A 13,103-nucleotide genomic window follows, 5' to 3' on the forward strand; every position below is an offset into this window, starting at 1 on the left:
CCAGGCTTGGAGCATGCAAGCAGAGCAGTATTTTTACGCCCTCAAATGTCAGCAAGTTCAGTACAATGTAGGTGAAGGCATTCAAGACAACTGTGTTAGAAGTGCTGTACGTTAGCATGCTCCCTGTTCCTGCTCAGAAAAGCTGCGTGTACTAACATTTTCACGCCAGAGGGTTGAGCCTTAAGTCCCAAACTCTTGCCCTAGATGCAATTACTGCCTGTTACAGCGCTGTACTTAACTCTGCAGAGCTGGACTCGGGAACATCTCCCAAAGCTTGAAGGTCTTCCAACGGCAGAGAGCTGGCAAAGCAGCTTCCATACTCCTCTCTCCAGCATCCCTGCTGAGGCAGGCATAAGCAGGGGGAAGAGACGGCCAAGTCCACAGCTTGCTTCATCCCTGCTCATCCACAGCCCTCTCAGCAGGCCCTTGCAGCCACTGGCAGCCGGGACCAGCAGCAGCAGCCAGGCTGCTATAAATTACAGCGGAGGGACCAGCCCAGCGACACGCTTTATTGCTCAGGATCAGGGAAGCACAGCGACTGCTTCTACCCTCTTCTCTGAGCTGCTGGGCCGTGGTGAAAGATGAGGGCCTCAACATAGGAGCTAAATGCCAGCAGCACAAGGCAACTCATGATTTACTCAGTCTCATAAACAGTAGAGGCATTTTTAAAGCCCCAACTTCACGGGGGCTAGGTAGGTAGGAATATTTAAGGGCTTTTTAACTGTCATCTTAATGTCTGGAGAAAGTTAGATGAATAATCCAGTATTATCAGGAATTAAAAAAAGTTCTTTTTCCTTCTTTTAAGTAGCATGAAGCAAAGCTTTGAAAGGCAGAAGTGACAGACTGTGGCTCTGCAAACAGAGGGGTGCGTAGACAAAGCCTACTGGAAAGGCCTGTCAGCTTCCAACAAGACGAGCTATACGAGTACACCGAGTACTTGTTTTCTCCGTGCCCTACCCTTAACATCCACGCAGATCACACTCAGCGCAGTGAAGAGACCTCTTGGGAGAGATAACTGCATCCAGTCTCCTGGCATAGGCAAACAGAAACCCCAGTAAGGGCTACATGAGAAATGAATCTCCCATTGTACTTTATTTTAGCTAAAACACAAAATACCTTTCAGAGGATCCACGATGCACTTACTACGTACAACTCCTCCTGATTTTTTGCCCTCCAATGCTGCAGAAGTGAACTGCTGCTTTAAGTAGAGGGTTTGGGGTCCAAGAAACCATGACTCAGAAATTAGATTCATTTTAGGTTAAGTCACTACGTCAGCTCAGACAAGGGAGGGCTCACCAAAGAAAGCTGCAGGAGATCCTCCCGAAATCCACTCTGTCATCTTAGTTATCTGAATAGCTCCAGGGGCTGGCAAGATGCTGAGGCAGTAAAGAAAGAGTTGCAGACCTTGGGCTAACTCGGTGAGAGCCTCTGACACGAAGCGAGACAGCAAGCGGTGTGTCACATCACTTACTGCATTCCTGTCTGTCACACAGTCACTGTTATCGCAGCGCCTGCAACTTCCTTTATCTCAGCAAATTATGTCCAGCTTATGCTTTTTGTTCCTGTGCCAACTTCGTCTTTGATGGTTTTGCGCTCTCATTAATTCCTTCTCTTCCCACGTGCTTACAAGCCTAACTATGGTTAAAGGGAGGTGCGGTTCAGTGACAGATCCTGTCTGCCTTGGACTTTACCTCCCATCCATCACCATGCCTCTAGCCCAGCATCAGTGCTCAAGTAACCTCAATTGCACATCAGTGTGGGGGAAGCTGCTCCAGCTAAAACCAAAACCTTAAAAACAGTTTTCAGACAGATCAGCTCCTTCAGCCAGATAATAAAGTGCTACGAACACAGAGCTAGGTCTAATGCGCCAACGTTGAGACGATCGAAGCATACCAACCCTCACAGCCCCACTTCTTCCTCCTACAAAAGAGGCTGTTGCTTCACATATTCACCCCAGTGCACATCACTGTTGTAATATCAACTTATGGCAAGGAGGATTTACCAAGCAGCTAGGGCTTCTGACAAACTTCAGCCCTTCGGCAGTCAATGCAAGAGAGAAACTACGTCTCTAACCTCATACACCACTTTTTAAAGTTTCCCCTATTCAGTCAGAACTTCAGTTTTTTCTCTTGTATCCCCCATAAGGAAAGGACCCTGCCCAGCAGGCTTTAAAATCAAGTTTTCGTACCATTGAACAGCAGCTAAAAAAGTACCAGGATTTCTTCCACGAATTCATCTATTCAGCCCTTCCATTTCCTGATCCTGCTTCCTAAGGACTGCAGTGGGGACAAGGCACAAAGCTCCTTTTAACAGCTGCTGCATGAACAGCAACACACACAGCAAGCTGTGGAGTCACAAGGTCTGCCTCCTACCCCTGGAGGCCCAGATATTTTTGGGAGGCCCTGCCTTAGTCATTGGTAACAGAGGAAAATAGTCAAGTTATAACATGGCCTTATTTCAATGTTTCATGTCAAATTATTTAATGTGCAAGGAGGTGGGCATGCTTCATGTGGCAATACTAGTGATGCATGCCACCATGCTGCAGTATCTCCTGCATGCTAAAGCATGTTCCTAGTGTGCTCAGAAATAGGAATTTCCCCAAAACTACCACATGCAGGTCGCCCCAGTTTGAGTACAAGATGGATCAGGTAGCAGAAGAAACAGGAAAGCCAGTGACTCACACATCTCCCTGCCTTGACCCTGCCACGATGGAGAGATGAAGGTTCATTCCAGTAAACACATAATCAACTTGGATCAAGTAAGGCCCAAAAATTTTGATATAGGGCAGCTCAAAAAGGTCTTAATTTCCAAAAGGCAGTAAGCACCCCTGTTCTGGAGAAGCCGTATGTGTATCTATACACACACAAGGTCCAAGGCATTCCCCTATGCAGCCAAGAGCTGTCCATATCTACGAAGCCACCCACAGCTCTTGCTCAGCAATGTGTGCAACATGACACAGAAGAAGAAATTCAAGACAACCAGGGCTCGCAAGAGACTTGCCAGCTCAACTTCATTCTCCAAAATCTAGAAGACGACAGTTTTAAGCATGCCCAGCATAGGAAGAGTAAAGAAGATCTCCTTATTTCATCCAGCTATTCCTATAAAATGGAGAAAGCAGTTATAAAATTGGGTATCAGTACAACGGAAACAGCCTCTTGGTACTCCCAGTCTAACTTGGCGATGCTTTCCAGGCTGCCATGAAACGACAGATTTCTCTGTGGCAGTTCCCTATTTGTTGTCCTAAATGTGTAGGGGGTTTGTCTCACTTCTGTTTTTGAAAGTATTAAGCTTTACTTTTTAATGTTAAAGTTTTATAAGAACTCTGCAAGACAGGATATAATTTGATTTAGTAAACATGCAAAAATAATTTCTGATGCAGCCTCTTAAAATTTTCAAGTGTGCTTAATATGTTACCACACAAATTTAGCAAGTGACCTTTTTTTCATGCTTTAGCATAAGACATGAATGAAAAGACTGCAGTGGTCTGAATAAATGCTTAAGGCATCTCCAAATATGCAGCTTTTAGGATCTATGAAGGCCAGAAAGTCTGCTGCATTACAACAGGGGACAATATTCAAAGCCATCTTTTTGAAGTGGGTTATTCACTTGATGCATCACGGTAGAAACGATGAACAGGATGAACACCAGTGATTTAAACAATTACTCTACTGCTGGAGAGATGCTGCAAGAGCCTCACATAGTGGGTGATCTAGTCCCAGTAATCTACACCAGATAAAAGCAGTGACATGAGAAGGATGTCACAAACAGAGTGGTTGTACGTACGTGCGAATGGCACTTGTTCTCTTCCAAGTCGAAAGCTAAGAGTGTCTGTTACATTTTCACCTGATACAATTAATGCTGCAGACAGTGAATGAAGATTATTCCCCCTGGAAACACATAAAATCCAAATACTCCTGACAACTCGGGAATTGCTAGAAACTGTATTAGTCAAGTGTGCAACTCAATCATGGATCACTGACCAAAACCTGCCATTGCTGTTGAACCTTTTGGAGATCACCCCAACCTCTATCTCCTGCTTTTCATGATATTTTTCCTGCTTCTCATCTCCATGTAACAAAGCAGGGAGAAAAACCTAAAAACTCACCTCCCTTTTAATGCGGTGCATAGTAGTTGTACGTAAAAGTTGTTTTTCCCTTGGACTAAATCGAAGTTACTTTGAGTAGCTGCAGGACACCCAGTGACCAGGTCCAGAGGCAGCACCTGGGTCCGAAGAGAATGACATGGGGACAGACACCTGAACCCAACAGTCATACAGCAAGTGCTCGGCTTCAGGCATCACCCTGCGAGCCGCTACGTGGACCCTCGTAACGCACAGAGCCCCCGAGGGTTGGGGCACTGGCATCAGCCTGGAGCCACTGCAGGGCCCCCAGCACTCCTGTGCTTTCATCAGCAGTGATATTTACTATCAGAGTTTTAATTGCCACGTTTTTAGGCTTCAGAGCAGAGACTGTCTTTATCCACTTCGAGGAAAACTGACTCCACAGGAGCTATTGTTTCTGGCTGTCTGCAGATTTGGGATGTACATCTGGTTCATATTTTCTCTCTGCAACCACAGGGAAACTTTTTTTTTTTTAAAAACAATGAATTTCTGGATGATGCAGTGGAAGAAACAGCCACCAGGAGAACATGCTGGTTTGCCAAACCACCACAATACACCCCAGTCTGACTGCCGTGTACAGAGTTGAGATTCGGCAGTCCTTGGACCCTTGACGCTACACGGCAAGGTGTTTGTTTGGGGGACCAAATCGCCCAGTACAATCTAGAGCAGCATCATTCTTCCTTCCCACCGAGACACCCAAGAGTAACATTTCCATTGTTCTGGCTACTGAACTGTTTACAAATTAAAGCTTTAAAATTTATATTAACAGCTACCTCTAAAGGTTATTTCTGCCCATCCTGTACTATAAGGGAGAAGAGACCAAAGTACACTTCTCTGAATATAAAATTCCACTTCCCACAGCTAAGCAATAGCTAGCTTTCAAATTACTAGCGTCCTGACTTAAAATCAAACTGGCAATTAGAGGTGAAAGGCTCCACATCCCGTTATCCATTCCTCGATCCTCCCCTACCAAACTTCAGTTCCAAAACGCACTCCCCAGAACAAGGTTATAGCACTGTGGAGAGGAGGGCTGTGAAGTTCTCCTACGTATTGCTACAGAAACAAAAAAGTACAGTATTTCAGTCGTCAATATAATCAGAGGCATACTGGAATCCAGTTTAACCACAATATCTGCCAGCACAGTTTATCAATGCATTAATCAGCTACATGAAAATTAAGCCTGAATCTTGTAGGACTGAGCTGAGTTCTGCCAAAATATATCCATCAGCTCCTTCATCTTAAATCTGAAACTTGCTACTGGAGGAGCACTCTCGCAAAACCCTACGCACAAGTGTTGGTGATGTGTATGTGCTCACATACAGGCATCTTTTTTTCAGAAATTAGTTTCTCTTAATATAGGTAGAAGAGGCAGACAATTAAACTTTGATGCTGTGTCAAAACCATCCTAAGGTCCAAAAAATAAACTAATATATGTGGCATAAAAACACAGCAAGAATATTGTTTCCAGGGTCTCTTCAAAGCAACATTCAAACAGCTGCCACAGCACCCTGCTGCCCCACACTCAGAAAACTGATTTTGAAAAGACACTAAAAAAACCCAAAAACATTCTGTATGGGGGCACAAGCTGATCTAACTCAGCCTATCAAATGTGCTATTGCACCTCTCACCCCCTAAGAAGTAGAGCAGCAAACAAATTAAAAGCTGAATCACTGCCATGCCAATATTTCAAGTGCAGGCAACCCTAAACCACTTCCTAAGCTTTTTTGTTTTTACAAAAAAGCATGTGAGTATCACATTTATTATGCTGCAACAGGAGAATCTGATTATATTTGAGCAGTGTATCATTTCACCTGGACTAACTGAAATATTCAGTTACACAACAGCTAATCATGAACAGAAGATAAGCTCAGAGATAAAAATAGGGAGAAAGACAGAGAGACCTTGTAACAGTTAATCAGCAGGATTCATTTGTCAGACTGCCATGAAGAGCACCACCTGAAAAAGCCTTGAACTTCCCTCCAACAAGTCTTTTTAAGCAATAAAACCTCTTGGGTTGGTTTGGCTTTAGTTTTATTTCCAAGTCATTCACCAAACTCCTGCTAATCCCCAAATACCCAGAGGAATCAGAGTCCAAATGGGGAAGAGGTGCAATATACCCTGTGTGTCATCCAGACAAGATTAGCCCGGGAGCAACCCCTCGCAGCACGTCAGTCTTGCTCGACTTCCATTAAAAAAAAAAGTGTCCGAGCAGATTCCTGCAGGACAGCTTCATCCAAAGGTTTCAGAGTCTGGCCCTCCATCCTCAGCGCACTGGCTGGTGCCCAGATATTTAACTCACTTAACATGAGCCAGATCACTAGGATTTCAAATTGTCATTGGGATCACCGTGCTACACAGAAAACCACAACGGGGATGGTGGCAGCTGGCACAGGAGAGACGGCCAGGGACTGGCACACAGCAATGAAGGCAGAGAGCTGCCAGCTCCGAGATGTGGGGGGCAGTGGTGATTTTGGAGGAAGACAGGGATCATTTGTAATAGTTACCTTGATGAAGGTATTCATGAAAATAAAATTGATTCTGCCTTCCCTTTTGTCTTCTCCTTAAGGCCTCAGACTCTGTTCCCAACAGCCCTTGCACTTTGGACAACATGGAAGACTTAAGCATTTGTTGCTGAACAATGGCATCTATTCAAGTCTCAGCCTTGCTCTGGCTGTTAATTAGAAAAGTAAACAAAAAAAGTTATAATTTAAGCCTTCACTAGATATTTGGCTTTCTAATCTCGTCTAGAGAATACTGTCAAGCTACTCTCCTGTCCAAAGCAGGGATTTACACTTCCACACGAAGCCAGCTCCCCAAACCTTAATTGGAAGTGGCATTAAGTTCAAGGCAGGCTTACGCAGAGTAAGATTTAGCAGCAGCAGAATTTCATTAAGCCAGTCTTCCACGTGTTAACTTAATTTACCATTTAAGATGATGCATAATTTAAAAGTATCGAGCAGCTCCACTGTCAGACATATATTCTCTGATCTCATTGATGATTTACAGCAGTAACAAGCTGTCCCCGCTTCAGGTCAACAGCGCCCACAAAATTACATTTGGGTCCAGATATTCATCCTTTGGGCTTTGCCACCAGCCTGGCTGTCCAACTTCAGATGTGCTAATTACATTCATTCATCCATACTGTGTCTCTAACTTTATCAAGTCATTTCTTCCTAGGTGTAATACAAATGAAGTTGGGATATTTAGTGTAACCAGCTGAACACTTTGCCCTGCTGGATGCCTGCTTGCTTTGGGTTGGTTGTTCCAGGTCTAACCAAAGCCCTTCAATTTTGACCCTTTACACAGCTGACCTTGTTTTGGCCTGAAGTTCACCCCAACCACAGCTGCCCCACATTGCGGACACTATATTCAGCAGTTCAGCCATCACCTGATGCGGTTTCCTTTAGAGCCAGATACTTTAAGCTGACCCAGGGGACTAAAGTTTAGTTATTTTAAACACTTCCTCTCAGAGCGTCTCTGGCATGACTGCAAGATTTCCACCTGCCTTTCCCATCAGGCACGACCAATATTATGACCCCTAGCATTAAGCAAAATGGGAAAACCATACAGATATTCCTATGTATGAGGAAAGGTCCCATCTGCACTACAACTTTAAACTGTGTTTTTCTCAGCAGTGTACAAACATCTGGATAAAATGCAAGACAGCACGATTAACTCCATTAAGGAAATACGTTTCATCCCTCAAAGGCATATAAGATTGCTTTCTGCCAACAGTTAAAAACCCATCCTTTGCATCACAGGTAGGAAACTACACAACTTTCATTCTGTATCGTGACTATTACCACTTCTCCAAATTTCCCAGACCGCCATGCCCCAACACAATGAGGTAATTCAAATGCTTTTTTTCTGACAAAACATTACGCAATTGTTGGAGCAGCCCCGAAATATAGGGATGCAACACATGCAAAGTAGCTGACGTACAACCGCAACCTTAAGCTGCAGCAATGACACAGCTTTGATTTCTTTGCTGAAGTTCCCTAAATATGGGCAAAATGCTTCAACGAGCAGGACAAGAATGGTCGCAGCAGGTTTGGTTCAGTCCGCTTCCGAATGATTCAATATGAATCACATTTTTTTCAGACCAAGCAGTTTGAACTTTCGTGAACATCATATTTTTGCTGAGTGCAGTAAAAAAAAAAAGCCACCCACACATGAATATATCCTCTATAATCTTTACCACAATTACTAGTTTTGCTGTTTCACTACAGCAAGTCAAATGGAGAACCACCTCTCTTTCAACACAGAAATCACTATGTGACATCTTCAGAAAAACTGAAATTTAACAGGTTACTGCTGCTTTAACATATATATTTCAATTTCATTAGACCAGAAGATGAACTAAATCAGCCAAGGAAATCAACTGCAAGTCACAGATGAAGATGGTTTTGTCAATTACTCATGGCAAGGGTGAAAAATTACCATGTACTCAGCAAGTACATTGGTCTACTACTTTACTCTAAATTCCTAGAGCTGCCTGAAGTCTTATCTCTAAAAAAATAAAGTTAAGCAACCAGCTATGAAATCAAAACTGTCTTCAAGGAAGACAACCATTCTTGTTAAATCAGAATTTTAATGGAGACTGGAAACCGAAATTTGAGACTTCTTTCAGGGAAAAAGAATTCCACCACAATTGTTTCCAACCATTTCTTTCTTTTTAACCCTAAACAACCTACAAAAGCCAGTCAGTTTGACTAAAATTATGAAATAAATACGTCTTGGATTTTCTAATTAAAATAACATTTTGGCAAAAAGAGTTACCTCTTCTTGTGCAGCTATCATAAGAGGACAGAAACTTACTCCAGCACAGCAGCAGCAATGCTTATAATGGCATTGTACCAGAAGACAGCCAAGCTCACAAAATTCCCAAGAAAGAAGAGGCTGTTGTTCCCAGCAGCAGTCTGTGGCTGAGATGATGTATATTAACCACAAGCGGTATATTCTATTTTCAGCACGTATTTAGGATTGCAAATCTCATTCTTTTTAACGGCAGAACATACTGACTTAGTATCCTCTCTTCCTGAACGACACCACACCTTGACACCAGGGGAGAGGAAAACATGATTTAAAAACTCTCAAACAACATAGCAGCACAGAAACCCACACGTTTCAGTGATCCATCAAATCACAGGCCATTAGTTAACTGGGTTTTGCCTACAGAAGAAGTTTTTCCACTAATTTTGCTTCCATATTTTTTTTTTTTAAGTGAAATTACCCAAATTCAAATTTCATGATGTTGATCTTGCAGCTGGCCTTAAAAAAAAAAATAAAGAACAAACAGGGCTTGAAGGACTCCTTATTAAATTGCTCAGCACTTCTTATGCCATGCTCTTGGCGATCTGTAGCTCTGCAAGAAACACCCAGCTGAAGTTCTCCAGCTCCAACAACTACACTTTGCAGCTGTATGTTGACATTTGGAAAGAGGTTCTCTACATCAGAACTTTCAATACCCCAAAGTTCACCCAAACTTGGCCTAGTCATAGTACTTCCTAAAGCAGCAGCAACTATATAGACATTTGAATTCTGAGTTTTGATTAAGCTCCCACCTTTACTTTCCTATTTCCACGCCCTCACAACTGGTTGTGGGATGAGACTGCATGTGCTCAGCTACTCTGTTTCAGTGACACACATCTCAGGACAAAGATGAGAAAAATGAAAAATACCTGTGGATTTGTCCGTTTTTATGCAGGTAGTCCAGCCCCTCCAGAACCTCCTTAAGGATTGTGGCTATACAGGGTTCATCCAGGACACCAGTCTTGTGTTCTCCTTTGGCCACAATGTGCTTTATAATATCCAAAACAGAGCCTAGAGAAAAGAGTTAAACACATTAATTTAAACTAGAAGAACTGATTCACAGCTAAGTGCACTTTATAATCACTTAATATACAAGTCCAAGGAATTCATTGGGAGGGGAAGCGACAATGGTCAGGATCAGAGTCAGTAGCTGAAGCCTTTGCTGCAGGAAAGCAGAGGCAACGATGCAGGCCTCACACATGAGCCTTATAGGGGTGCAGATCCTCAAGGTGGGCTGTAAAATCCCTGTGATCACAAGTAACTGAGAAGTTATTCGAATAAGCCAAAATGTAAAGAGTACATACACAGGACTCTTGGAAGGTTTTTAAGTAGATAGTGACGCTACAGCTGTTTTAGTACTGAGTACTGGAGAAGCAGGAGGGAGAAATGGAAAAAGCAGGGGGCTGCCAGGACTCACGAGCCGAAGGCAACAAGCTTGATAAAATTAGACTTTTTCAGCTCTTACAAACTCCATGCAGAGGAACAGCAGGAAAAATCTAATATGTTAAGGGATGACATTGCCCTAACAGAAAAAAAGTGGAAATTATTTAATTGAGAACAAATGAGGCTGAATTCTGACAATAAGTCACTTCTTCACTGTGTACAAAACTGGAATAGCTTAGATCCTTCCCTAGAATCATCATGCTTAGTCTCCCAACCATGGTGTGAATTACATCATCTTGCGTGACAAACCACGCTTTATAGAGTAAACCACCTCTTTGAATTGCACCCAGGAATAAACGGAATCAATGACTAGTAACAAGCCTCTTGTGCAAGGTCCTGTTTTCATGATATACTGGGTACTGTATTCTTGGTATTTGCATCTGGACTGAAGACAGTCTTCTCAGAACTATATTTTTATTGCTCCAGTATGGGATGTCTAAGCCTGTTTTCCAGGCCTGTGCTATTTAGCCCCTTCAAACTTGGGTTTCTATGGTTTAATGACTGGATAGTCAGCTAGTAGAATTTTTACAGCTATGGGCACAAAGCAATGTCAGCAGTACTGGGATGTTCTCAAAGAATGAGAAAAGCAGGCACAACTGCAAAGCACAAATTCCAGCTTTGACTGTCTTTGAACAGTAAGCTTCCAGGGAAAGAACATCTCAGTACTAACTCAGCTAGTTTAGAAAAGCTGAGCTAAAAGTTTTAAAGAAGTTTACAAAAATCCATTCTTCTTAACTCGCAATCAAAAAAACATAAGAGAAAACATTTTTTGTATCTGAAGAACAGTAAAAGCTGAGAAACTCACTCTCATGAATCTCGTCAACGGGGAAATTACAAGTTCCACTTTGTAAATTCTTGAAGCAAGTGGAAAAATAAAATAGAGGTTTTTGGGTGGGTTTTTTTTTTCTTTTCATCCTTCAGGTTCAGGTAGACAAAAAACCCTTCCCCCTTTAAAATCTGTTTTATTAACTATCCTATCTGAATTTCTAGGCCAAAACAATCGTGCAGATAAGTTTTCGCTTAGCAAAGTATTTTACTTTTGGATTCTCACATGAGAGCAAAAAGGCTGCAAGGTTTGAATACGAATACCATGTGGAAAGGCTTGTTTTGCACAATTCAAACTGCACAGGAAACAATTACATGGGTGCACAGTGTCCCTTAGTTTGTGGGAAACGGTATGTGCTGAGTTCATCTAACAGCTTGCTGCAGTCAGGAGAGCCACTATTCCCCACTCTGCCGAGCCGCACACTTTCCATCTTCTCTGGCCCACCGGCAGTCCTCACACTGTACACCAAGCCACACACTAAATCCACCAAAAAATAAACTGGGGGGGGGGGAGGAAGTTTTGTTTGGTTGGTAGTGAGAATAACCTCTGAACAGATGAGTTTCAGAGCCAATGAAGAGGAAAAGGAGGGTAAGAAGGAGGGAGAGCACATTTGTGAATGGGGGAGGAAACCCCTTTTGTCAACAGCAAGCGATTAGACCAGCTCCCTGGCTGCCCTGAATGGCAACTCCAGCTTCCTCTTCCCAAAAAAAACTTTTGCTTGGTTCAAGGTATTTGCAGAAGACACAATCTTAAAACAGCAGACACTAACAAAATAGAAAAAAACAAGGAAAATGAAAAAAATATAGAAATGAAGTTGCATAACATCCCCCCAACATTTTATGCAAGAATACTCTGAGCAGTGTTCAGCTTCCTTTACCCTATCTGAGCACAGAAACACACTCCTCTTTAGTGAGCTTTGACATGGGTCTTAGTTAGCCAAAGTTTTTACCCAGCTGTAACTCAGGTTGTTTTGACATATGTTGGACTTGCTGCATGGGAGCAAGATTATCTCTACCGAAGGAAATTGTAAAACCCCAGACATCAGAGTACGCTCCCCTTCACTGAAATCTCACCTTTAGGTTCTAGTGTCTGAGAAAAGGATCCTCTGTTGTGTGTCATGAGGACTCACCTGGGATTCAGCTTGTCACGTATTCATATTTTAAAAGTACGTGCTTACAAGCCTCAATGCTTCTTATTTTGGACAAGAACTTTTGTGACACCTGAGAAAAAACAACTATCAATAAAACCTTCCACTTCCACTGTTCAGGTTTTTCCTCTGAAATGTGCCTTTTTCTGGAGAACAAACTGCCACTTGTTTTAGAAGTCCAGTGAAAATATGCGGTTCTTCACGTACTCGTTTTGTCCTCTTTCCACCCACAACTCTGTTAGCAGACTTTGTTCACAAACATTTCCCTTCTCCTGCAAAGGGCTCAGGGAACATGAGGAGGCAGATCATATGGTGTTCAAATTCATTTGGTCAAAAAATCCTGTATTTAGCCAAGCTAGAGGTTGTATTTAACCCAGAAAAGGGGGTGGGGGTTAGACAGACAAGGGCACGCACAGAGCCAGCCTTCGTTGTGAAAGAACTGATTCACACCCATACTATATCTGCTCCCAGTCCGGCCTGCCACTTTTTAAGCACATTTTTTTAAAAAACACTTTCAAATTGAGATGTTCAAAGAAGTGGAAGAATTTGCCAGTCTTCTACAGAAAGGAGAACAGCAAAAAGGCTATCAGCAAAATGGTTAGTTAGGAAACAGCAGAAAAGCAACCTAAGAGCCACCTTCCTGTTGAAGAAAGTGTTATTTAGATCATCCCCACTTAGTTTGCACAGGGGAAAAAAGTTTTGCTACTGGCACCACAAATAAAGTTGTGATTTTTCCACCTCACAGATCAGTAAAT

The 13,103-nt window shown here is 42.7% G+C and overlaps 1 protein-coding gene across 1 annotated transcript in view; it reads right to left on the reverse strand.

Moving 5' to 3' along the window:
* Nucleotides 1-13,103, reverse strand: part of OXSR1 (oxidative stress responsive kinase 1) — a 95,055-nt gene that overhangs the window by 42,242 nt on the left and 39,710 nt on the right. The window contains exon 4 of the mRNA XM_050915914.1: nucleotides 9,802-9,943. Coding sequence (XP_050771871.1) covers nucleotides 9,802-9,943 — 142 coding nt within the window. The remainder of the gene's footprint in view (nucleotides 1-9,801; nucleotides 9,944-13,103) is intronic.

This window comes from Gymnogyps californianus, chromosome 2 (assembly GCF_018139145.2).
Source record: "Gymnogyps californianus isolate 813 chromosome 2, ASM1813914v2, whole genome shotgun sequence".
Taxonomy (NCBI): Eukaryota; Metazoa; Chordata; class Aves; order Accipitriformes; family Cathartidae; genus Gymnogyps; species Gymnogyps californianus.